At 46.2% G+C, this 25,881-nt stretch overlaps 1 protein-coding gene and 1 long non-coding RNA gene across 8 annotated transcripts in view; one reads left to right on the forward strand and one right to left on the reverse strand.

The window, feature by feature from the left end:
* LOC142829150 (uncharacterized) overlaps nucleotides 1-25,881 on the forward strand; it is a 243,039-nt gene that overhangs the window by 45,980 nt on the left and 171,178 nt on the right. For 2 of the 3 annotated variants that reach the window (XR_012903486.1, XR_012903485.1), the window contains one exon: nucleotides 24,995-25,773. This is a non-coding gene — a long non-coding RNA (uncharacterized LOC142829150). Of the gene's footprint in view, nucleotides 1-13,687; nucleotides 15,790-24,994; nucleotides 25,774-25,881 lie in introns of all 3 variants that reach the window. The other variant, XR_012903484.1, reaches the window with a different exon arrangement.
* RAD51B (RAD51 paralog B) overlaps nucleotides 16,953-25,881 on the reverse strand; it is a 627,945-nt gene continuing 619,016 nt past the window's right edge. For 2 of the 5 annotated variants that reach the window (XM_075927356.1, XM_075927354.1), the window contains 2 exons: nucleotides 24,389-25,752; nucleotides 16,953-24,003 (listed from right to left, as the gene is read on the reverse strand). In XM_075927356.1, coding sequence (XP_075783471.1) covers nucleotides 25,616-25,752 — 137 coding nt within the window. In that variant the 3' untranslated portion in view covers nucleotides 16,953-24,003; nucleotides 24,389-25,615. Of the gene's footprint in view, nucleotides 24,022-24,388; nucleotides 25,753-25,881 lie in introns of those variants that run through there. The other 3 variants (XM_075927355.1, XM_075927358.1, XM_075927350.1) reach the window with 3 other exon arrangements.

The raw sequence follows: 25,881 nt of genomic DNA on the forward strand, positions 1-25,881 counted from the left end.
AAGCACTTTAAAAATTTGCTTATTTGTCTGCCCTTCCCTGATGCGTTGGATTCCTTTATATGCAGTTGTTTGTTTGTTCTGGCCCATGGTTTGTCTTCTCCCCTCCTCTCTTTCTGACTACAGCTTAGAGGATCTCTATCAACGGATTCTCCTCTAAGAGAAGTCTCCCTCCAATTTACATGCATCTCCGCACCAATCGGCTTTCCCCCATCTCTTAGTTTAAAAATTGCTCTACGGCCTTTTTAATGTTTAGTGCCAGCAGTCTGGTTCCACCCTGGTTTAGGTGGAGCCCCTCCTTCCTGTATAGGCTCCCCCTCTCCCAAAAGTGACCCAATTTCCTGATAAATCCAAACCCCTCTTCCCTACACCAGCATCTCATCCACGCATTGAGACTCTGAAGCTCTGCCTGCCTATCTGGCCCTGCGCGTGGAACTGGAAGCATTTCCGAGAACGCCACCATAGAGGTCCTGGATTTCAGTCTTTCCTAGCAACCTAAATTCGGCCTCCAGGACATCTCTCCTACCCTTCCCTACGTCATTGGTACCTACATGTACCATGACCACTGGCTCCTCCCCAGCACTACACATAAGTCAATCTAGATGCCATTTCGCACCAGGCAGGCAAGTGACCATATGGTTCTCCCAGTCATCACAAACCCATCTATCTATGTTTCTAACGATCGAATCACCCACTACTAACACCTGCCTCTTCCTAACATCTGGCATTCCCTCCCCCTCGTGGACCCTAGAGAGCCTAATTCGAACTACCTACTCCGTGCCGCGTGTAGCCATGGGCATGGAGTCCGCACTAACGGGGATTTAAAAATGGCGGCGCCCGGCAAGATGCAAATGAAGTCCGGGATATTTAAATCCCAGGCTTCATTTGCAACTTCAAATGCCTACATTAGCCACCCTAGTTCGAACTAGGGTGGCAATGTAGACCTACCCTATGATTCTATCTGAAAAAATAAAAAATAGTAGGTTGTTAGGGTCAAACCACAAGTCTACCAAACCTAACCAAGGAACTGAGGCCGTACTGTTTTGGGACATGTTCTCATCTCAGCTCTTATAAATCAAACAGGTTAGGCCTAGGCAACACTCAGGTGGGAAACTACGAAAGAAAACCCAGCTTGTTGTAATGGCATTAAGGGATTCATTAATTGTCATTCTTCCCTCTGGGTCAGTACTAAGCCAGTAGTCCAGCAGAGTTTTAGGGATGCTGTGCTGCTGCAATATATGCATTTCAGGTCCTCACCGCTAATGATCTTTAAAGATCCCTGGGCACTTTTTACAAGACTGAGTGTATTAGTCCCATTATCCTGAATGTCTTGGTCAAATTCAAACATTTTGCCAGATTAAATTTTCCTTGACATTTCAATTCTAGGTAATAATCGTTTTCTCTTCTACTTTTCTACATCCAGGTGTAGTTAAGCACTTGTTCTAAACTGTAACATAGAATTGATTTTAATTGTTCATTTTAAAATATAAATTCAAAATAGATAAAAGGCAAACTTTTTCATAGGATGAATATGTAGACCAAGGAACTCATTGCTACAGGAAGCCATTGAAGCCAAAAGCTTAGTAGGATTCGTATAAGTACCGGACCTATATTGGATATCAAAAATATCCAGATATATTGTAAGTACTGATAGTATTGGAAGTGATATTAAATCTCGTGCTTCAGGGTTTAAGCTAGTTTCTAACTATTAGAGACCAGGAAGAGATCGAATATATAGGCCACATTATCCCACATCTGTCTATTGCAGAGTTCTGACAGCTTCCTCTGGAGCACCCAGTGCTGACCTCTGACTGAGACAGGATACTGAACTAGACAGACCCAGTGTCTGATCTAGCCAGGCAATCCCTGTGCCACATTCCATCCCAGAGATGGCTGTACTCCAGTGGTCAGTGAAGTGATTCTTATCTGCAAACAGCTACAGGAGAAGAAAGCAGTAGGCTGATTATGCCAGGGACTGTAGCATAACTATAAAGCCATGAAGTCATAGTTCTGATGTTGGATCCAGTAGAAGGGACTGACAGCCATCACAGATACAGTTAATTAGTTCATTACTTCAGTAAGGGACAGCTTCACAGGTATACACTTCCTGGAGGCTTCCCCTTTGCTCCCATTGACCAGAATGCGACGAATGGGAGCAGAGAGAGAGAGACTGTGTTACTTGGTGCCTGTGATGTGGCATGAACAAATAAGTTGCCCCCCACCCCCTCATGGCCACAGGCCCCATACCCCTCACTCATTCCCCCAACAAGATCCTGAACCCCCAGCCCATTACTGCCCCCTCCTCTGGCCGGCCAAACACCCCACCCCCAGCCCACTCCTGCCCCCTCCACCCCGGCCAGACACCCTACTTTTAGCCTGCTCCTGCACCTTCCCTTGCTCAAGCTCCATACACCCAAACACCCTGCTCTGAGCCCCTTATGCACCCCATCCCCATCCCAGACTTCTGCTCCCCCACATCCGCAGTCCCCTTCCATAAGATTGACAGAAGATAGCCTGAATGCATGCATAAAGCTTGATTCGACCAGTTATGATATAAACTTCAAAAAAAGTGCGAAAAGATGCAGCAGCAGAAGTCCCATTAAATAAAGTCTGTGAGTACAGTAGACTTCCGATAATCCGGAACCTATGGGACCTAGGTGGTGCCAGATTATAAAATATTCCGGACTATAAGGAGGTACTGGTAAAATATATATATATTATATACTGTATATAAAGTGTTCTTAACCCTTTTTATTGTACATACTGTATACAGTATACTGTAATATTTTGGGGTTTTTAAAAGCCTTTTTTACCCTTTTTGCTCAGTTCAGCTGCTGCCGTTGTTATCTTGTAACTCATTTTTTGCTGAAGCTCACTCACTAGGCTCTTGCCGTTTTGATGCCGGACTATCAGGAGTGCCGGACTATTGGATGCCGGACTATTGGAGTTTTACAGTACAATGTTTCATTCATGCTATTATTAATCATTGTCAGTTATCAATAATATTACGTTGTATATTTCAGTCATGCAAATGGGCGTTCTTATACCGCTCTTTGTTCACCTCTTGTTGTGAATTTTGATGTAGTTTGGCTGTTTAGTTTGCAAATGTTGCTGACCCCTGACTTAGGACATCATGCATTGCAGCAGAGGTACTTATGCCCTTACTGTCAGAGGAGGAAGACTGTGATGCAGACAACAATGGTGACTGGGACAGCACCGAATTGGCATTGCATTGGGCTGTCACAGATTAGCTGTGCACATAGACCGTCGCTTCCCTGGGAAGATGCCATGAGGACCATTCTACAATGAGCCAGACACCAGGAAATGAATTTCCCGGGGTTTGCAGGTGAGAGGGGCTCATCTGTTTACAAGGCTGCAGAACAGTGGAGTTCAAAGCACTGGCATTGTGGGAAATATGCTGGAGGTCAACAATCCTGACAAAAATCTTACTATAGTAGACGCTACATGATTGTCAACAAGAGAGGAAGAGACAAAAGTCTTGTGTGCAAGCAGAATTTTTGTGTTTCCAAAGACTGGGCATTTGTCATGACTTTTGTCATGTCACAATGTGGATGCTCTCCAGGTTTTGTCGCCAAAAAGGAGTTTTTTGCTAACCTGCCAGTGTAGACAAGGCCTCAGGAAAAAAAAAACTGCAGTCTGCTGGAGGATGCCAGGACAGAAAAGGAAGTTACTCACCCTGTACAGATGTGTGTCCCATGCTGTTGGTGACTGGTCATCCTGGAGCTTTTCAAGTAGTTGTCAGTTGGGTCGTGAATGCGCAAAAGACACTTTGTGCCGTTTCCCCCTTTCAGTTCCTCATCTGTGCCTGAGTAGCCAGGACTCGGAGTAGAGGGGAGCAAGGGAGGGTCATGGAGAACCCACAGGGACACACATCTCAAAAAACAGTCATTACTGCACAGGGCAACTTCCTTTTCTTCTTTGAGTGATGTCCTCATGAATGCTCCATTGTTGGTGATCACAAAGCAATGCTTAGTGTGGATGGTGGGACTCAGAGTCACTGCTTGGTGGCTGAAGATAGGATCACTGTAGCCACCACTGTATCAGCTGCCAGCTGAGGCATGATGGCATAATGCCTGGCAAAAGTGTTATTGGATGGCCAAGTGGCTGCCTGGTAGATATGTTTAAGGGCCACATTGTTCAGGAAAGCGGTAAAAGCTGCAGTGGCCACAGGCGGAATGTGCTTTTGGTGTAGCTATCAGTGGCTTATTTCGGATTGAATAACAGTGAAGTATGCAGGATGCTATCCATTTAGAGATATGCTGGGTAGAAACTGGTGTATCTCTTGAGCGCTCTGCGATAAACACGAAAAGACATGGAGACCTACAGAAGGTCTGAGTCCTGTCTATGTAAAAAGCCAGTGCCCATCGAATGTCCAAAGTACGAGGCATAGCATAGGGGATGCATGAGGTTTCAGAAAGAATGTAGTTAAAACTATGGGTTCATTAATGTGGAACGAAATGCAGACTTTTGGTAAAAATGTAGGATGTGGTTGCAAAGCTACTTAGTCCTTTGTAAAAACTGTATAAGGTGGGCCAACCATCAGCGCCCCAGTCTCACTGACCCTGCTGGTGGAGGTGATGGTAATCAAAACAGCACCTTCGTTTGATGGACCGGGCAGTGGGCAAGTTGACATGGCTTCAAAAGGGGGTCTCCTAAGGCATTTTAAGACCAGATTCAAGTATCATGAGGGCAGGAAAAGGTTCAGGAAACCATTGAGAAATCTCCTTGGGGTAGGGTGTGCAAAGACAGGTGATCCATGAAAGGCCGTTATTGCTGCCAGGTGCACCTTGATGGAGGAAACAGCCCCCCCCAGTCTTTAAATGTAAGATAGGGTATGTCTACACTACCACCCTAGTTCGAACTAGGGTGGTAATGTAGGCAACCGGAGTTGCAAATGAAGCCCGGGATTTGAATTTCCCGGGCTTCATTTGCATCTCGCCGGGTACCGCCATTTTTAAATGTCCGCTAGTGCGGACTAGGTAGTTCGGACTAGGCTTCCTATTCCGAACTACCGTTACTCCCATTTAAAAATGGTGGCGCCCGGCTTTATGCAAATGAAGCACGGGAAATTCAAATCCCGGGCTTCATTTGCGACTCCGGTTGCCTACATTACCACCCTAGTTCGAACTAGGGTGGTAGTGTAGACATACCCACGGAGACTAGCTCTGACAGGTGCAGCTCCCACTCATGGTCGGTGGAGAAACTGCAGCTGAGAACATCCGCCATGACATTGTTCACACCAGGTAGATATGAGGCCTTTAAGGTGACTCCATGACGAATGCACCAGTTCCAGAGACGAATCACTTCTGCACAAAGGGATTGGGAATGGGTATCGCCCCGCCTGTGAGTATGCAAATGATGCAGTAGGCAAAGTTGGGAGCAAAGTGTATGCACACATTCCTCGTGGCTCTGAGTTTGAGGAGATGATGTGCAACACGGGGCTTCATGTGACGAACACCTGCCCTGAGTGGTGTACTGCTGTAGGTGCGCACCCCAGCCTAGTAGGGAGGCATCTGTTGTGATCTGTACCATTGGTTCGGGCTGGTGGAAAGGAACGCCCGCGAGAAGGTTGCCGGGTGATGTCCACCATTTGAGAAAATCCAGTACATTTTTGGGGACTGTAATTAGCTTGTAGAGTGGGTGTCAGGACAGCATATAAATTGATGCCAGCCAGTGCTGTAGGGTGCAGAAGTGGAGACATGCGTACTGAACAACGTAAGTGGTAGCAGCCATATGGCCAGTCCATCAACTGGAGGCAGGTAAGTACAGCGGTGGAAGGGCTTGCAGACTGTGTGGCTACCAGATCCTGTAGCATGGAAAAACAGTGGTGTGGCAGGTAAGCTTGGGCAGATAAAGAATCGAGACGAGCCCCAGTGAACTCTATGTCCTCATTGGGATCCAGAGTTGATTTCTGCTCATTTATAAAGAGCCCCAGACGACAGAAGTTTTCCAGACCATGGCGGTTGCCTCTGCATGTGATTGACCCTTTTATGAGGCAATCATCCAAGTAAGGGAAAATCATGACCCGCTGCTGTTGAAGGGAAGCTGTCAATACTACTAGGACCTTTGAAAAATCCCGAGGGGTAGAGGATAGACCGAAGGGGAGAACTCTGTACTGGAAATAGTCATCACCCAGGGAGAACTGGAGGTATCGTCTGTGGGACGGGTGTATCGCAATGTCAACGGGAAGCCCGTTGGAGGTCAGTGGAGTGGATCCTGGGGTGGGGGATAGAGCCAATGAGAATTCCACGGCAGGTGGCAGACTCTGTCACGATGTGTATAATAGTGTCTATATGAAGTAGGAGAAGAGTGCTGCAAGGGAAAAACACTCCTCTGATCATCAACCCTGAAGGCAGTGCACTCAGACAGCCCAGGGATCTAATAGAGCCCAGGGAAATGTGGGGAAAACGGCACTGGCGAAGGTTCTCTGGATGGATGGAGGGAAGAATGCTGCCTGTCATGTCTCTCCAGTGATTCACAAGTGGGTCCTGATGGTGCCATCCACTCACCATGTGGCTAGTCCTTCCCTGGTGCCGATGGTGATGACATTGAGGTCAGTGCTGCGTCAGCTGAAGGCAGCACAGATGCTCTGAGGGACACCTGTTTGGCCGGCAGTGCTGATACTTGCGTCGGTGCCAGGTGTTGAGATCTGGAAGACACTGGTGCCAGGGTTTGTCTATGGGATCTTTGCAGTGCCAAGGATGCTCGGGTTGGCACCGAAGAAGTGCAGAAGCTTGAAGAAGAGGTGCCTGTAGATCAGAGCAACTTAACACGCAGCCTGCGGGCCACATGCGGCCTGTGGACCATTTGTTTGCGGCCTGCGGTGCAGTTTGGGTTTACGCAGGGCTCAACACACAGCCCACAGGTGGGATCTTTTGAACATGGCCTCCACGGGGAACACGCTCCAGAACAGTGAGTCACTATAATGGTCTTCTGTTGATATACATTTTAGTAGTTAAATTCCTGGACTGTCATTGCTCATTAAAAGTGTTGTGTTATGGGTCCGAATCTGGTAAATATTGCATTTTATTAATATCAGCAGGACTGACTTAAATGGGGCCTGCATGTTGTGTAGTCTTACCTTCATCTTTGTATTCATGCCAGTCAATGTGAAAGAAGCTGTTTGCATATATTTGCATGTATATGCAACCACATTTAAGTTGCAGCCCTCTGCATGCGCTGTGAGTTTCATGGCGGCCCCCGGGGCTTCCAAAGTTGAGTAGCCCTGCTGTAGATGATCTCAGAGCCACGGTGCCGTAAGTGCTCGGTGAGTCTCCCTTGCTCCCTGAGTGACAGAATAGGAGGAAGAGATCTTGCCAGAGAAGCTCTCTTTTTTTGAGGGCTTTTGTGGCAAGAGTGAGGCTGATCTCTTCTTTGCAGCCTCTGCTTGAGATTAAGAAGGTTGTGACTCCTCAGTAGGCTGCATAGCCTTCTAAATAGGACCATACAGAGCCAAAGCTCCCTGTCTTTTCTGGTCCTGGTTGTAAGGCTATGTAGTATTCACATTTTTGCGGTACCTGAGCCTTTCCCAGACAACGAATACAGAATGCATGATCGTCCAAAACAGGCATGGGGTTGTGACATGTGTTGCACTTTTTAAACCCCAGTGAGCCCAGCATAGAATTATTGATAGCAGGTCTCCTTTTCTTTTCTTTTCTTTTCTTTTCTTTTCTTTTCTTTTCTTTTCTTTTCTTTTCTTTTCTTTTCTTTTCTTTTCTTTTCTTTTCTTTTCTTTTCAACAAAGGGAGAAAGTTTTATTGTTCATTAGTTAGTTCTATCTGAATGTGGAAAAAAACACCTGAGGTGAGAGACAAGCTCCGTCTGTGACCGAGGGTGGTAAACGAGGAACAGAAGGGGGGGCGGTCAGGTTGCACATGCAAGGCACTAAGGTGTGAATGGCACAAAGTGCCTTTTGTGCATGCACGGCCCAACTGACAACTGATTGAAAAGCTCTGATCTGTGGCCCCAGGACGACCCATCACCAACAGTGGAGCACCCACAGGGACATCACTCAAAGAAGAACCATTTCACTGCAATACTGAAAAAGTACCTCTACCTCTGAGTAAACTTTGCTGCTGTTTTTACTATTTTTAGCCACAGAGACAGAAACTGTTGGCATGTGTGTTTTGTACATTCAAAATAGGCTAGCAAAGTTTGTCCTGAGTCTGTGCCCATTTAGTTCTCTTGTGCGCCCTGGATGGCACTTGTATGGGATGGCATATTTGGACCCCACACTTAAGGTACGTCTACACACTAACATTATTTCAAAATAACTAGTGTTATTTTGAAATAACTTAGTGCGCATCTACACACCAGGCAGTTATTTGTAAATTTCAAAATACTGTCAAGCCAGAAGACTTCTTACTCCAACTCCTGAAACCCTCATTGTACGAGGAGTAAGGGAAGTTGAAGGAAGAGTGCTCTATTTTGGAAAAACTGCTGCATAGAGGCTCCCAATTTCAAAATAAACTATTTTGGAATAAGCTACGCAATCAATGTAGCTCCATTTGCATAGCTTATTTCGAGTTAAGCCCTGCTGTGTAGATGCACCCTTAGTGATGGGCTTGAGCCACCAAACTGAGATCCAGAACTAAATTTTCTCAACATTCGTGGTCAGCTGTGAAATGCAGCTGTGGACCTCATGTTCCAAGTTCCCATCCATCTCTGTTATAAGTGTCTCTGGTACAGTGGAAGATTAACATTCTTTGCCCAAGGTCTTCATCTGGTTCGCATCTGATGCAGAGGATAAAGGAAAACGTACACACACTGGGCCTACCCTGTGAGACAGAACACATGAACTCATGAATGATGAGCCAATATGCCACAGAAGGCTATTTGCAGGAGGGCAGCTGGAAGGGCTCCCTCCTTCCAGTCTCTGTTTATCAACAGGATATAGATACTTGAAGACTGTGCCCCTCCTGAAACCCTCATTTTCCTTTGCAGAATAATAAGCAAACAGGTCTTAGCCTGCTGCCTGCAGGGAAATGGTTTTGTTATGGAAGGAGTGCCCTGCCCTAAAACAACAAACACAAGAATGGCTGTGTGTGTTTTGCTATGTGCTGGAGGTGAAGGAGCAGTCAGAGTGGGGTTACTTTCACATCCTCTCCAATTGATAGAGGGCAAGGGACGGGCTCAGACACTCACACACACACGTTCGTGCAGTCAGATAATAATTGGCTGAAATCTCAGAAACTTTGGTCCCTGGTCCATATCACATGCACACACAATGTGTCCTGCAGGCTGGACAATAAGGGCAGCAAGAGGGCTGTACCTGGGACTGGTGGGGACATGGAGCCATGTGCATCCCCATGGAGCTGCACCAGATAAATGCCCCTCTCCTGCATGTCCCTTCCACCCAGTCCTCCCACTCCTAGGCTGCTCCTGCCCCCTCCCATCCACCCAGACCCCACACCCAAAGCCCTTTTCCCGGCAGACAGTTAAATTCCTGGACTGTCATTGCTCATTATCACCTGCATTTACCTTTGATCGGTGTGTTGGCCATAATTCTCTTTGGAATATTTTAGAATGGGTTACCACTCTGGGGGGGGGGGGTGTCTGTTCCTCACAACCCAGTCAACTCCTGCTAACCTGAATGGAAAGTTTTCTGTTGTTTCCAGTTGGATCTGGATGTGGCCCTTAATTGATAGCCTTGCTTTGGTGACATATTCTGACTAGATTTGTTTAGCATATCTGATGTGTTCAATTTTAATGTTTTGCATTGCGGATAACTGGTCTCCAACATAGAAGACAGTGATCTCAATATTAAGAAGAGATTCAGATATTCCTTTATCTCCTGCCTCTTAGGGTAGGTCTAGACTACATAGCTCCGTCGATGGAGCCATGTAGATGAGTTTACTAGACATAGGAAAATGAAGCAGCGATTTAAGTAATCGCCACTTCATTTACATCAAAATGGCCACCGCACTGTGCCGATCAGCTGTTTGGCAGCACAGAGGGGCACTCTGGACGTGCTGCAGTCGACAAGGGAAGCCTTTGTCGACCACTCCGGTATGCCTTGTGAAATAAGGTTTTACTGGGGCAGTTGACAAAGGCTTCCCTTGTCGACCGCGGCGCGTCCAGACTGCCCCGCTGTGCTGCCAAATAGCTGATTGGCAGAGCACGGTGGCCATTTTGATGTAAATGAAGCAGCAATTATTTAAATTGCCGCTTCATTTTCCTATGTCTAGTAAACTCATCTACATGGCTCCATCGATGGAGCCATGTAGTCTAGACATACCTTTAGTGATGTTTTCCAAATTCAATTATAAATTTGTGATCTTTTTGGTTTCAGTTTTCACCATGTTTTCAATCTAAGTACACAGTGTTGAATCTTTCCAACAGTGATTTTGTTTAACATTCTCCCACATGTAGTAGATTTTGTAGCAGTACCTTCCACCACCAGTCTACCCATGTCTTGGTGGGAGTCATTGATAAATACATCTGAGGATTCATAGAAAAAGAGAATAAACCACAGATAAAACAAATCAGTGCAGTGCCTGATGAAAAATGTCAAACAAACTTTACCAAATATAAAGATCTAATGCAACCCAAGTAAACTTTAGAAACATGGACAACCACAATGCCACTCTTAGTCACTTGTCAGAATAACCACGCCTTAAAATTCTGCATGGCAACAAATAGGATAATACCTTTGCTGCTGTCAATTTATATGAATTCTTTTATTTCTACTATAGCAGTGCCCAGAAGATCCGCACACACCTTGGCTACATCTACACTGGCATGAATTTCCGAAAATGCTTTTAACGGAAAAGTTTTCCGTTAAAAGCATTTTCGGAAAAGCGCGTCTAGATTGGCAGGATGATTTTACATGAGATCGTGAGTGCTTTTCCGGAAATTCAAGCGGCCACTGTAGACAGCTGGCAAGTTTTTCCGGAAAAGCAGATGATTTTCCGGAAAAACTTGCCAGTCTAGACACAGCCTGCAGGTGCTGTTTGAACAAGTAGGAAGACACAGGTTATGGTCCAAGAAGCTCACACAATCCCAGCTCAGTGAAATCCTTGAGCACACGGAATGGCTGTACTGGGTTTGCAGTGAAGAGGTGAGGCTATAGGATGTGCATTATCCATTGACTACGACAGGACAGAACCATATATCAAGTTGTACCAGATCCATTTGGTGGTGTGGAGAGTGAGTGATATTGTCCATTGGAGATTGACAATATCAGTGCCATTTGGAAGGATGGAGACTGGGCATATATTAGAGATTTACCTGGTACATTAGTCAGCAGTTATATGGTTAACCATTTCTTCCCTTCTCCTGCCTTGCTCTGCCTCTATTCAACAGCAGACCTTTACCAGGCTGGTATTAAATATGCTGCCAATGATATGATAGGATCTACTGTAGAATTGCCTCATCCGTTCTCCTACATGGTAGCAAACAGGATCACAAGAACAAAATGAGTCTTTTGTCTGGGTTGCCCAAGACACAGCTGGAGATGAGGCTGGCTACTCTTGTGTGTATCACAATCCACTGGCAGTTGATTCTTCCCCCATTTGCCAGATGAGCTGGGAGTCCCTATCTTGTAGGTAGATACAATCTGAAATGAACAAAGAATACACCGTCAACAAGAAGTGAAGAGTCCGTGCTCTCTCTTCAGTGACTGCCTGAGGTCATACTCAGGCCTGAAATTTGAATCTGCTTCCATTACACTGAACCCCAGCAATTGAAAGACCAAGTATCATTAAGCTGTCTGAACAAGTCCTACACGGGATTGATTTCAGTGACTGCTTCACTGCCTGTTGTAGCTCCCAAATTGTGCTTCTGGCTATAGCAGCACACACATCATTAGTTATACAGTTCTGGATAACTAAACGGTCCAGCCTTTTCTAACCACAGACAGCTGAAACCCTTTCTAATCTCAAGGGGATGATTCCTGGCCTGGACTTTCACATAAAGCTGCAAAAAATCTCACCAGTCCTGAACTTATCTGGAGTAATTAGAATGTCGTGAGCAGGTTTTCAGCTGGAAATTTTACATCAGACATTTAACCATAACCATCAATCATTTTTAGTGTGACCAAAATAGCTAGGCATTTACACAGATTATGCAGATAACGGCTATTTATTTTTGCAGAAGCAAATGTAGATCGTGAAACGATTATTTCAGTCTTCCATTAAATAACAGTATGGTTCTTCAGTGTCTTTCAGTCTGAAGGATCCCAGTGCACTTTAAACATCCCAACTCCTGCTCCGCATCAAGAACCACTGCTGAAATGCAGCCAGCTCTGGAGCAGAACACAGCATCTCTTTAATGGTGCACAGCAACAGTGCTTAACAATTTAGAACAAGAATACTGTGCATCATTGAAACCGAAAGTCCATTTTAGGGAGAGAAAATGCAATTAACGGAACTCAAATTTGTCCATTTACCAATGTGCAAATGAAATTTTGAATGACCACAAACGAGCAGCTATTTAGTTTGAATTTCACTGGAAAGCGATTCCCCATCAACACAGCATCTCCTTCTCCCAATATGCTGGGGTATTGGTGCAGAAATTACTTACAAGGGAAACATGCCAGCTGCTAAATCGGCAACACTACATTCTCTCTTCACTACAGAGTTAACTTGGCATAGCCTCATACCTGGTTCTCACTTTCACTCCTTCCCACCCCCACACAAATGCAAGGCCTTGCAGTGTGTGTGGTCACAGCACCAGTCAGCCTATGGCAAACTGCCCCTTTAGTCCCACTCTGTGACCCTGCTCTCAAGTGGTGGTGCTTTCACCTGAGCTAGCTGGCTGGTCCTGGGTTATAGGCTAAAGTCAGAGTGCTGCTTGAATGCCACCTGATCTCCAGCCCACTTTGTGGTGGAGATATGCAGGCCAAACCACTCAAGTGCAGAGAGCCCTCACCCCACCACATGTGCTTAGCAGGACAGACACATTTTCTCCCACAATTCACTATGAAAGTGGAAGACGAGCTCAACTTACTGCAGCAATCAAGACCTTGGGATCTGCCATCCAGAGGTCTCAAAGCCTCACACAAGTGACTGCAGCAATACTACTCTGCAGTGTGGGCGCTTGCAGCCAAGCGAGGCCAAGATGGGTACTCAGATCTAGAAGCCAGTCACCCCAGTTAACTCTGCACTGAAGACGTACCCAAAGAGATACTCACTTCTCTCTAACATGCCACATAGTGACCTACTCCAACCCTGCTTGTGACAGGATGCGAGCACAAGGTAGTAAGTCTGCAGGGAGCAAGGCAGAATATTGCCAGTATGTGCGTGAGCAGGGATGTGGGCTGTATTATTTGACATTGCATACAAATACAGTGTTATTCATAACTGTACACAAACTCAAAAGTGGCTCCCACTCTGGGAGCATTTAGCAGTACTGTAGTTTACAATGAAATTGGTTCCACCTGCCTCCCCCCACACATAAGGAAGAGGGTTGTTGGTGTGTGGATGTCTTACTATACCAGAAATGATGATTCTTGAACTGATTGAGACATTAATACTTGTATGTTCAGAAAAAAGTTTAAAGCAACATAGTGCTTCTAGTTTACTTATTCTTCTTGGCCAAGAGCCCCCACTAGAGTTGGAAAACATGGACTTTGCTTGTTTATTCACATTGTTAAAATAAATACCTGACTAAATGTCAAGCAATTTTTTTTCTTGAAACTATTTTTTAACTACTTGATTTTTCTGGTCAGGACGATGGGAACCATCCATTTCCGCACCCATGCATGCATGTTCCTTCTGATGCCACTGGATTAAGTACAACATGTGCATTGCATTTATGATGGACTGAACAGCCATGCAGCCATTTGTCTACTGCCAACTGCCACAGAAAGTCAGCCATGTCTAGGTCAGGTCATCAGAATTCTTTCTGACTAATTGGTGGCTCTTTCCCCTGCATTCAGCCCAGCAGCACTGGGTGATTAGAATTAAGTGCATAAACAGCGATTCTGTCAATGTTCCCGTCGCTGGCTGGGAGAAGTCACTCCTGTGTTAGTTCCAGGGGGGACAGGATTTTCCAAGTCACATAGACGTGCTGAGTCTGAAAATTTTCAGTGGAAGCAAGATACAGTCACAGTTCAAATACTAAAGAAAAAAAATCATAAATACAGACACAGGCACCAACTCTATGGGTGCTCCGGGGCTGCAGCACCCAGAAGGAAAAATTACTGGGTGCTCAGCACCCTCTGGAAGCCAAGCTCCATCTCTGTTCCCCAGTGCCTCTCACTAGCCCTGCTGGTCAACTCCTCCCCCTTTCTCCTAGTGCCTTGCCCGTTCCCTCACCCCCACCCCCACCCCCACAGCAAAACAGCTGTTTGGTGGCATTCTGATTGATCTGGGGGAGAGGGGACGTAGCTGGGACATGGAATACTTGGGGGAAGGGGCGGAGGTTTGAGGGAAAGGCTGGAGTGGGGCTGAGGTCAAGCACTCCCCAAACCCAGTTAGAAGGGTAGTCAGTGCCTATTAATACAGATTCCATAATTGAAGTTGGACAAGTTGGTGTTAACTGCCTACCTTTGGCTTTAGGCAGTCTTTGTTGCAGCTGATTTTAGGCATGGATGAAGGGTAGAGTTGTGGAATTCATACTAAAGCAAGAAGCCACCCTCTTGACAATCTGATGATGTAATTTGAAACACAGGAAATATGTTTGAAAAGCAGAGCCATCCAAATGTGATGTAAGTTCTGTTAGTTACTAGATTTTTTTTTCATTTGGTGAGGATGAGGAGAATGACTGACTAGACTAAACACAAAAGAAAACAGGAGTCGGTTGTCTGGCATCACCTTTAAATTTATAACCAAAAAATGCATGCATACTTGCATACTCCTAAAACTGTGGCCACAATTTGAACTTCCAGTTAGTTAAGCTGCAGGTGCAAATGTGAGGGTTTCACCTAGCACTGGGTGCACATGGCCATATAGAGAATATGTTATACTGAACTAATTTTCATTTGCAAGTGTGCTAGCTTCTTATGTGAGCACACACTCTCACTACTGCAAGGAAAAATACTTATACCAGCTGAACATTTGGCCATGAACATCACCACCAGCCCTATGCATTTTGCTGTGGTTCTGCACTTCTTGGGCCACGGAAGTGGTGTTTCTGCTGGGAAGTATCCGTCCAATGGCAGCATTTTCTGAAACAAGCCCTTTGCAATTGCTAAGACATGAGTGAGGGGCAGAAAACTTCTGTAACCATTCCCGTTAAGAAATCTAGTCATTGCCAGTCCCTCATTCAAGTCTTTCCAAACCCATGCCTCTTTTATGTAGCCTCGCTGCTAATCTCCCAAAATATTTAAAGGTGTATGTGTGTGTGCATGTGTGGGGGGGAAATATTGGATCATCTTCTGGTCATATTCTATATTGCATAGCAAATCTGATATGTAATTTGTTATGTAAAACATCTGGGGCAAGGACTGTGTCATCTTTGCTGATTATATTTCACACTGTGGTGAATTATAATGATGAAGTTCAATGGGGAAGAAAGTTTTCCTTTTCAGATAAGGCATTAAGTTGTTATTTCAAGTTCTTTATATGGCAATAGCCTAGAATTGTCATTGTGCTGGAGTTGAAGGGGGAAGAAGTAGTTTTGAAAACACCAATTTGGTCTTTCAGGACCTTGCAGAGACGCACTGCTTTCCAATCCTGCTCTATGGTTGGCATTTAGACCTTGGAACGCAACTCAAGTGAGCTGGCATCAAAGAGCTAATTACTTTCGCAACACACTGCTCCCTCCAAAGTTTTCCTGGGACTGGGTCAGGAAAACATTGCAGTGGATCTAAGAGAAGAAGTAAAAAAGGTCAGCAGACTGGAGTGCAGGGGTTTCAAATGTGACCTAGGGTAGATGGGGATTGTGATCTGGGGCAGGAGGGGGATCAGGGAGGGGGTATGGGTGTAAGAGGGGGACAGAGGGTTTGGGTATGTTGGGGCGGGGGGCAGAGAATTGGGGCAGGAAAGGGCTGGGGTGCCAGAAGCAGGCTGTGGCAAGAGACTTACTTGCCAGCTGCCAAACTAGCCTGCCTGTCTGCAGCGCTTAAAATGTTTTCCAGCAATCCAGCCTGCTTTCTTGGCCATGTGCTTCATGAACAACTGAGCCCAGGAGAGGGGGTGTGGATATTCTTAGCTGCCTGTTACTTCAACAAGCAGCTCACATTGGCTGGTTTCTGCCAGAAACTGGCCAATGGGAATGTGCTGGGGGTGGGGTGGCTCCTGAACCCCCGTTTTAAAACCAAAATGGAGTCCTGCAGAACTCCCTGCTGCCTCTCTGGGCCAGATCCGGTTGCTTGGCAGGCCGGATGCAGTCCATGGGCCGTATTTTGCCCAGGCTTGACCTAGGGCATAGTTTTTAGAAACATATACAACATTTTTTTAAAAATTGTCAGTGATGGAAAATCCACCATGACTGTAGGTAAACTGGTCGAATGGTAAATGACCTTCCCTGATAAAAATTTACAATCTGAATTTGTATAGCGTCACCTTTAAGCAATTGGCTCATGTTATACTTTTCTAGGTATGTATAGCCACTTATTGGCTGTAATCAAGTCACCTGTTAACTTTCTCATTGTCAAGCTAAATACACTGAGCTCTTTCAGCTTATCATTAAAAGGTATGGGTTTTTTTAAGGCCTTGAATAGTTTTCATGGCTCTTCTCTGAGCCCTCTTCCATTTATAAATCCTTCTTGAATTTGGTACGCTAGCAATGGACACAGGATTCCAGGATTGGTCACACCAGTTGCAAATACTTCTTTGTTCCTACTCAGGTGGCCTTCTAACCACAGTTGCAATCAAGCTGATATTCGACTGCACATCTACCATGACACTCATATTGTTTTCAGAGTCAATGCTTCCCATTGTGTAAGTGTGGCCTACAACCGTTGTTCTGCAACATATCCCTTTACAATAGTGATAGAAATGTAGCTGTGTTAGTCTGATGTGGCTGAAGCAAAATACAGGACTATGTAGCACTTTAAAGACTAACAAGATGGTTTATTAGGTGATGAGCTTTCGTGGGCCAGACCCACTTCCTCAGATCAAATAGTGGAAGAAAATAGTCACAACCGTATATACCAAACGATACAATTTAAAAAAATGAACACATATGAAAAGGACAAATCAAATTTCAGAACAGAAGGGGGACATTTAGCCATATTAAAACATGGATTGTTTGCCCTAATTTGATGCTGTGTCCCTTTATGCTGTCCTCCCCCCACCTTTGTGTCATCTGTACAAAATATCAGTGATAGAAGTATGGCATTTTTCATAGGGAAGCGAGACTTTACAATTCATAGAATCTATCCTAGAACTATAGAATACTAGGACTGGAAAGGACCTCGAGAGGTCATTGAGTCCAGTCCCCTGCCCTCACAGCAGGACCTAGTACTGTCTCGAGACCATCCCTGATCTTAAACTTCTTTAGCCTGGACTATGGAACCCTCTTTTATCAGCCTTCAGGGCCAAGGCTAGAAACAAAAAATATTCATATTTCACTCTAGGGGCAGGTCTGGAGATGAGTGTTTTGCTGGCTTCTTTAATGAAGTGTTGTGGACAATGGCTGATCCTTAATGGCTCCGACTGATTGACCAGGGCTCCCACTCTCACACTTGCCTTGCAGCAGTGAGAGCATGTGCTCACATAAGAAGTCAGCGCCTTAGTAAACGAAAATCAGCTCAGTGTAAGGCAACGATTCTGGCTGACAGCTATGCACAATTTCTTGCCTCTTTGCATTGGTGCCATTTATTTCTTCTCCTTGGCTGTCGGACTTTTTATTTATTAGAACTGGATTTCCTGGTGCCTGCACTGGCTTACTCGCCAAATCACGTTGAGTCTGTCCTGTACATTTGTTATTCCTCTGCCTTAGGAACAGTCAGCAAATGTGGTCACTGCTGAGGTTATACTAATGACACACCTAACAAAAAAGAGACTAATTAACTGATTTCAGTGCTAAGTCCTGCAGCCCAATCCAGTCAAAAGCACACAGAAAGAGCCCCAGTTGGCAGAGAAGGCAGCTCTGCATAAGGAATTGCTTAAGCACAAATTACACTTTCTAGGATGGCAGGAAACCCTCTTGTTTCCATTGCACATTCTTCACCACTGGGAGGCTGTCAGTTCTGTGCACTTGACAGATGTTCCCTGCAGCCCACTGTTTGCAAACCACTGCTTTCCTGGAAACCAGGGATTCTTACTTTTCTTCAGAGCATGGGGTGTGTTGTGGGAGAGATGATTGTTTTGTGGACACCTCCCTTCCCATTTGTGATTGTCTGAACCACTTCCTTGCCTGTTTGCGGTCATATAGCATCCCTGTGGTAAATGCAGCAATTGCTTATATGGAAAATAACATGTAGAAAACATTTACATTGCTTAGCTTCTTGTGATGTAGTATCTGGAAGCCAGGCGAAAGAGCCAGGCCTATGCAACTTGCCAACATGCTGCACACTACCAGTAAGCAGCTCACGGCCCACAGTTTGGGAAACATTCTTGTTTGCCTTTGGGCGCAGAGGAAGGGCCTAATTGACCATTACGCTGCAGTCTACATGGTCATTTATGGCAGCATCAATGCAGCCAAGCGCTGCCTTTCTGATTTGGTACAATTTTACATGGCCATGGAGCAAGGCAGCAGAATCCTGGGATGTGGATGCTGGTTGTGCGTCCCTGGTAGTGATGATAACTGTGAGAGGGGCACCCTGTTGTTCCTTAGTTTCCTCATCATTGGTTAAAGCTTTTCGGGCCTGACTAATGAAAGTTAGTGGCTAAGCTAGCAAAGGCCTTTCATTCAATTTGTAGGCATAGTCCTGCCTTCAGGGCAGGCAATTGTTTTTGAATGCCACAGTCACTCAATGCCAACCTATTCTAGGCCAGGGGTTGGCACCATACAGCTCGCGGCTCATACGTGAACATAAGATGATTTTCAGTGGCACGTGCAATGAACAGGCTCCCAGCTCTTTAGCATGGTCACCGCTTCCAGCACCTCTGCCATTGCAACAAGCTGGTGGATGACAGCTACCAATGCCATCTAGCCGCATAAGTCCCCATTTAATCTTTGCCTTTCTGCCCAACAGAGTTTAACATGCTGACGTCTTACCTGCCTTATCTCTCAGACAGAGGGTGAAATGGGAGCAATGAGGAGGCATTCAGGCAGGGACAATGGGGGTTGTCTCAGAGCTGCCCTGGAATGGGTGGGCTGGTGACTGGGGAGAAGAGAGGGAGCTGTGGTCTGGGGGTACACAGAGTCCCTGACTGGAAGAGGAAGAAGGTGGGAATGGGAGGACACACAGCACTGCTGGCACAGTAAGAGAGAATAAGGGAACCAGTATGGGAGAAGGGGGACTGTCGGGCACACAGAAACCTGGGCAGGAGAGCTTGACATGTGGCAGAAGAGGGAATGGGAGGCATACAAAGCCCATGCAATGGGAAGGGGTGCAGTAGGGGCACACAGAGCCCCAAGCATGAATGAAGCGATGTGGTGCGGGCTGCAGGGAAATATCTCTGCATTACGGGGGAGAGTGGCACACAGGGCACTTGTGGGAAGCAAAGGGAGGGGTGCAAGGAGGCCTTGTGAGTGCAATGAGTTTGGCTTATCAATGCAACAAAATGTGCAACCCCCTAGTTAGGGGCCAGTTGAGCAGCCAGGCTCCCAGAGCACGTGTGGGTGTAAGTGTGTGATGCAATCTATTGAGGGTTCATACCTGTCAGGCTAGGTCTACACTATAGGCTTTTTCCATTGGTTTTTTGGAAGAGGCTTTTACGCCACTTGGCCCCGTCTAGAGGAATACAGGACTCCCCGAAAGAGCACTTCTGCTCTTCCACAAAAGAAGGCGGTATCCTCTGGTATCCCAGAAAACCCCTGCAGTGTAGATGAACCCTCAGTTGCTGTTGCGGTGGGCAGTAGCTGGGTGGTCGGCAACGTCGGGCATGCTTGTAGTTGACTTGGCATCGAAGCAATGCTCATGCACTTTAATAGGGGACGCTCTTCTCAGGGGCGGCCCGTGAGTATAGGCCGACCTGGTGGTTGCCTAGGGCGCCTGATGATGACGTTACTGGGTGCCCGGGGCGCCCGATAATTATGTCACGCCATTGATGGCCATGCAGGCGGGGGTGCCGATCGCGCATTCTGCCTGGGGCGCCAGCTCCCACAGCCCGCCCCAGACTGCTCCTGGCTCTTCTGATATCAGTCACATGAGATGAAAATCAGAGGCACTCGCTAGTTGTGGTCATTATTGAGCCCAACACATAAGCAGCAAGAGTTGGTTTGTTAACCCCAGCAGCCTGGTGAAATTTCAATTCTGCTATTTATATCCTTCCTACGTAAAACTGTCTCTGTAGCTGTATTTGTGTATAGATGTCTTCCCTTCTTGTCTTCAACAGCTGTGTACTGTCCCTAGGCACTGTTAAGTGGCTGCCATGTTCCACCTCAGACCTGGCTGCATTTCAGTGAGGGATGAAGTGATCATTGTGAAAAGAATTTTCAAAGCACTTTGGAGCCTTTACAGTGGAAGGTGCGATGGAAATGTACAAACAGGCCATTATCTTAACTCTGGCATGAGGTCACCCGGAGGAAAAGGACATTAGCAGGTCACAGGCCTGGGGGGTGCTGTGGGATGCAAAAGAAACAGGAAGAAGCTGCCTTTGAGTGATCTAATTGTCTTTCACTCGCTTTCCTTTACAAGTGCTGGAATGAACTGATACATGCTGATCTGGCTCCTGACTGGCCTCAGAAGTTGTTTGTACAGTGTGAGAAGCCTTCTGAAAGTCAGTTTAACTCAGTATGTGCCCTTTTGCAAATCTGCTTACAGAGCAGTTTGGCTAGGGGAGGAAAAGAGAAAAGAAATCATTCAAAACTTTTTGAACTACAAACCTGTAGTGATGCCTTTTGTGCAATAAATTATCTTCATGCTACTTTTTGGCTTTCCCATAGTGGAACCAAATCTATTCAACTGCCCTTAATTTCTTAGGGAGAACTTGATCCAACTAGTGCAGGAAGTGTCTGGTGGATTTTTCTCTTGTCCTCGAAGGGGACAAAAGGGATGGCTGTAGTAGCAAGATTCACAGCCTGGGATGCAGCAGGAATTGAGAGCATCATGTGTTTGCAGGGCCACAAAGTAATTTCTTGGCTCATCTGGTTAATTTCCTTGCAAAAGTAGGATTCTCCTGCAATGGGCTCGAGTGTGACATTTATGCCACAGTTCTGGCTATGCGGTGGCAGTACAGAATTGGCCAGGCCTGGCAGGAATACTGAAGCATTTGTGCCTCCAATTGCTCTGTCTGATGCACCTGCCCCACTCTGGGATAGGGATGTATAGTGTAGTCGATTAACAGATAAGCAAAAGCTTATTGGTTAATGCTATAGATTACACACATTCTGCTTCCCCCCTTCCCACCAGTAAATTTTTTTAGGAGCCTGGCTCGGTCCCAGACTCAGTGCAAGCCGGGACTTACCTCCACTGTGGCCAGGTGGTCAGGTGCCAGGTGGGCAGGCAGCCTGGCTCAGTTCCCACTTGCACCAGTTCCAGCAAGCAGCCAGTCTGGCACACCATGCTGCTGCCTCAGATACAGAGGCAGCAGTGCAGAGTGGCAGGGGGCTCTTCTGGAGTAGGGCAGGAGTACACTGGCTGCCGGCCCTGCCCTCAGGGACTATAGAATAGTGAAATCACTGATAAGAATTCATGAGGTTAAGTAACTATTCAATTAACTTATATTTAACATCCCTACTCTGGGATCTTGCCTTGGTTTCAACCATACATTTTAGTCCTTAATCCCAAGGGGCAGCTGTAGTGAGCAGGTCGCTGTGGCTCCCAGGGGATGAACAATTGGAGCTGTTATTCAGGATGTGCTGAGACCACCACAACACCCAAAGGGAAATACAATGGTTAAGGTTTGAAAATGTGTGTGTGGAGGGGTGTTAAAGAGACGAGGTGGGAGGCCCACTCTTGCCTGGCTATTATCCTGTGAATAGCACAGCCAAAACACCACTGTGCACAATAATGTCTGTAAAACACTCAAGAACCTTAGAAGTATTAAAAAGCTTAGTCCCTCCCCCCCCCATCATAATGTTCCTGTAATACAGGAGGAACCAGCTACACAACCCTTTTCAACGTTTAACAAACACACACTTCCCTTCTCTATCCCCTCGCCCCCGCCAAAACAACCAGGCGTTTTAAGCCTAAACAGACCCTGGCTGTTCCTTAGAGACCAGAATGCTTCTCCATGGAATTTTCCCTGCCCTTCAGCCTTTTGTAGCTCTGAAAGGTCCTGAACTCAGGCATGTGACTATAAGAACCAGCGCCAGCACTAGGCATAAGCAGACTAAGCAATTGCTTATGGCCCTGAGCAGCTCACGGGAGTGTGTGTGTGGGGGGGAGGGGCGGGCAGAGAGGAGGGGGATTTGCCTTTTATTGTGTTTGGAGAGAAGGGGGAATATTCCTGCTTAGGGCCCCCTGTGAGCTGACACTGCTTCCAGTAAGAGCAGAAAACACTTCTGTGTTGGAGTACACTCCCAGACATGTATACGTTACTCACGTGACATGGGCACATGCTAGCCCAGCAGGGCCTTATTAAAAAAGCGGCTGTGGTAGGCAACATTGTCAAGCTGAAAATCTCCCCTTTGGTTGAAAAAATAAATAAAAGCCTCCTCAAAGCACCAAACAGCGAGTGAGTGTCTCGTCCCCAAAAGGCATTTTGGAAATGGTATGAAGTGGCCCACTGAATGGAATAACAAGCTTGGCAGCTGTAGCAAGGGCTACTTCCAGAGAAAAGAGTGCGAATGAGCATGTGTATGCAGAGAATTTTCTTCTCCAGCTTGCCCTCCCAATTTGCTCACTAAGACGGAAGATTATTTTTCCTGCCCTAGCCCAGTCTTAGCCTCTCTGCTGAGACTGCAGCCATGCGTATCATTAAGTGCCACATGGCATGGTGGTTTTGTGATGCAGGCACTTGTCTGTAAGGAACTGGATTGAAGCTATTGGCAGCGGTGGATTACCACACAGGCCAATGGACTCATGCCTAGGAGGCCCTGGTCACTTTGGAAAAATTTCTCAGACTGCGGCCCTAGGTTTGGAGGAGCCTTTGCTTCCAGTTGCAGTGCAGCAGCCAGACTGGTGTCAGGGCTGCAGTGGGAGAAGGTGGAAAAGAGGCTACATCTAGACTACAAAGAAAAGTCAGAAAAAGAGACACAAATTACAAACTGCAATTTGCGTATCTTTTTCCACTTTTCTGAAATTTGGCGTATCTACATGGCACCAAATTTCAAGAATAACCTGCTCTTTCAAGAATAACCTGCTCTTTCAATCCATCCTTTCTTCCTTGTAAAATGAGGTTTGCAGGAATGGCAAAAGAATGCATCTGCTTTTCCAACATTTTTTTCAGAAAAGCAGACGCGTTCCTTGGACATGGCATTGCTTTTCCGGGATACCTCTGGTATACCTCTGGAATAGGGAGGAGGAAGGGGCAGCATCTCAAGGCAGGGTTGTGAGTTGAATGAGGTGGGAATAGGAGGTGGGATTAGGAGGAACAGGGTGGAATCATGGCCAAAGCCAGAAGCAGAAGAAATCAGGCAGGACCAAAGTTCCTGCATCATCCCCCTGCTCCAAACTTGCTCCATCCCAGGGTCCCAAGAAACCTTAAACTGCCTTTGCTAGTGTCTAATTTCACAAAGCTCACCAAAATGCTGATGCCTTTCACTTACTATCAACCTTGGCTAGAGGAGAATGGGAAACCCTCTCTAATCATTTAGCATTCTCCCGCATCTCTCATTTTGCATTTTATCACTTGGTTTCCTCTCTTGATCAATGCATGGTGTGTTCAAGGCTGTGCCAGAGGGAGCAGTGCAGCACACTCGGAAAAACGGCAGCTTCATTTGATACCAAACAAAATCATGTCTGGGTTTTGTCCCAGTACTAGATAGGGGACAAACCACCCCAAAAGAGGACTGCCTGGTTCAAAACCAGACCTCCCTAGCCATGGTTTGTGCTTGCACAGTACAGGCAGTCCCTGGGTTACGTACAAGATAGGGACTGTAGGGCTACGTCTACACTGGCCCCTTTTCCGGAAGGGGCATGTTAATTTCAGCGATCGCAATAGGGAAATCCGCGGGGGATTTAAATATCCCCCGTGGCATTTAAATAAAAATGTCCGCCGCTTTTTTTCGGCTTTTAGAAAAGCCGGAAAAGAGCGTCTACACTGGCCCCGATCCTCCGGAAAAAGCGCCCTCCGGAATAAGGGCGCTTTTTCCGGAGGATCGGAGCCAGTGTAGACGCTCTTTTCTGGCTTTTCTAAAAGCCGGAAAAAAGCGGCGGTCATTTTTATTTAAATGCCGCGGGGCATATTTAAATCCCCCGCGGATTTCCCTATTGCGATCGCTGAAATTAACATGCCCCTTCCGGAAAAGGGGCCAGTGTAGACGTAGCCTACGTTTGTTCTTAAGTTGAATTTGTATGTAAGTCGGAACTGGTACATATTGTAGGGGATACTCTAGCCAAACATTTCTCCAGAGCTCAGTTTTATTCTCCCACACCTCACTTCCCTCAGTCCTTTATTCTCAAGCTGAGGTGTCTGCTGAGAAAAGCTGCTCCGCGTCTCCTTGGTTTGCTGTGGGGGGGCGCTAGCTTCGCGTCTCCCTGGTCTGCTGGGGGGAAGCAGCTAGTGCAGGGTTGCCTCACCCCGTTTGTAAGTAGGGATTCGATGTAAGTCGGATCCATGTAACCCGGGGACTGCCTGTATTAGGAGTCAGGAACTTATCTGTCCATGTCTATACTAAAGTGGTAATAAATCCTCCTCTCCAAGAAAACACTTCCATCGACTAGATGCGTCTACAATGAGAGTTAACTCCATCTAACCATGTTGCATCGGCTGCAAATGTTTTACTTCCCCGAGCACTGTAGTTAGGTTGACCTAATTTTTAGGTGTAGATTAGGTGTGGTCGTGAACAGGTCTCATAGTTTCTGATTCTGTTTTCCCATCCATAAAATGGGTACACATAAAAGACTGGTGTTACATTAGTTCCTTTCTTGCAGGGTGTTTTGAGCGTTAGTGAATGTGAAGTGTGTCGAAGATGGTACAAGCTGAACAGTGGACATACACACTAATCTTGTAGAATTCAGCCACGAGAAAGGTGAGATTGCAATCACTGCTACTTTCTCCCTCAACCCCGAATTGCCACAAGCCTCGGATTACGTTTCACTGAGCTACACAACAGGTTAAGAGGATTCTAAAGTACATCAGATACAAGAGCCACCCAACTGGTGGGTTCAGTAGTTCCCTGCAGATTTTGAATGGACATTTTAGGACTAACTGAACTCTCCTCTCACTCTTGAGTGTGGAACTTCCTGGTCAGGAAATCTATTGGCAAAACCATTGTAGGTAAGATGGGGATGCATGTGCTGCACCTATCTTAGAGCACCAATCCGGCAACTGTTCTCCAGCGTGTCACCTAAATTAACCAGAACTAACAGAGAATTTTCATATCACTAAATATAATATGACTGCTCATGTACAAAGAATAAGAACCACATTCAAAGCCACTCTGGTGTGAGGTAAAAGAATCAGCAATTCTATAAACTGCTTCATAGGAATTTAAAGAAATCACATTTGGTAAAATATCTGTGTTATGCCTCTCTGCAGCTGGGACAGCTTCTTCATATGGGAGGCTCTAGCTTGACGGTATCAGCAGTGGCACTGGGGAAGCCATCCTTCAAGATACTGGTTCTCACTCTTATGGCCTGCAGAATAGGACTGCAGCCTTCCCAGCTGGCATCTGGGTGGTCCTTTCCATCTGAAACACACAATGAAGAAGGTCAGTGAATTACTGTATGCGCTTGGGTCATGCCTGGATGGTAGCATTTCTCCTAGTGCAGAGACAAAACCTACTGTATACGGCAGCAAATCAGACATCAGTTTTACC

Source organism: Pelodiscus sinensis, chromosome 4 (genome assembly GCF_049634645.1).
Source record: "Pelodiscus sinensis isolate JC-2024 chromosome 4, ASM4963464v1, whole genome shotgun sequence".
Classification (NCBI taxonomy): domain Eukaryota; kingdom Metazoa; phylum Chordata; order Testudines; family Trionychidae; genus Pelodiscus; species Pelodiscus sinensis.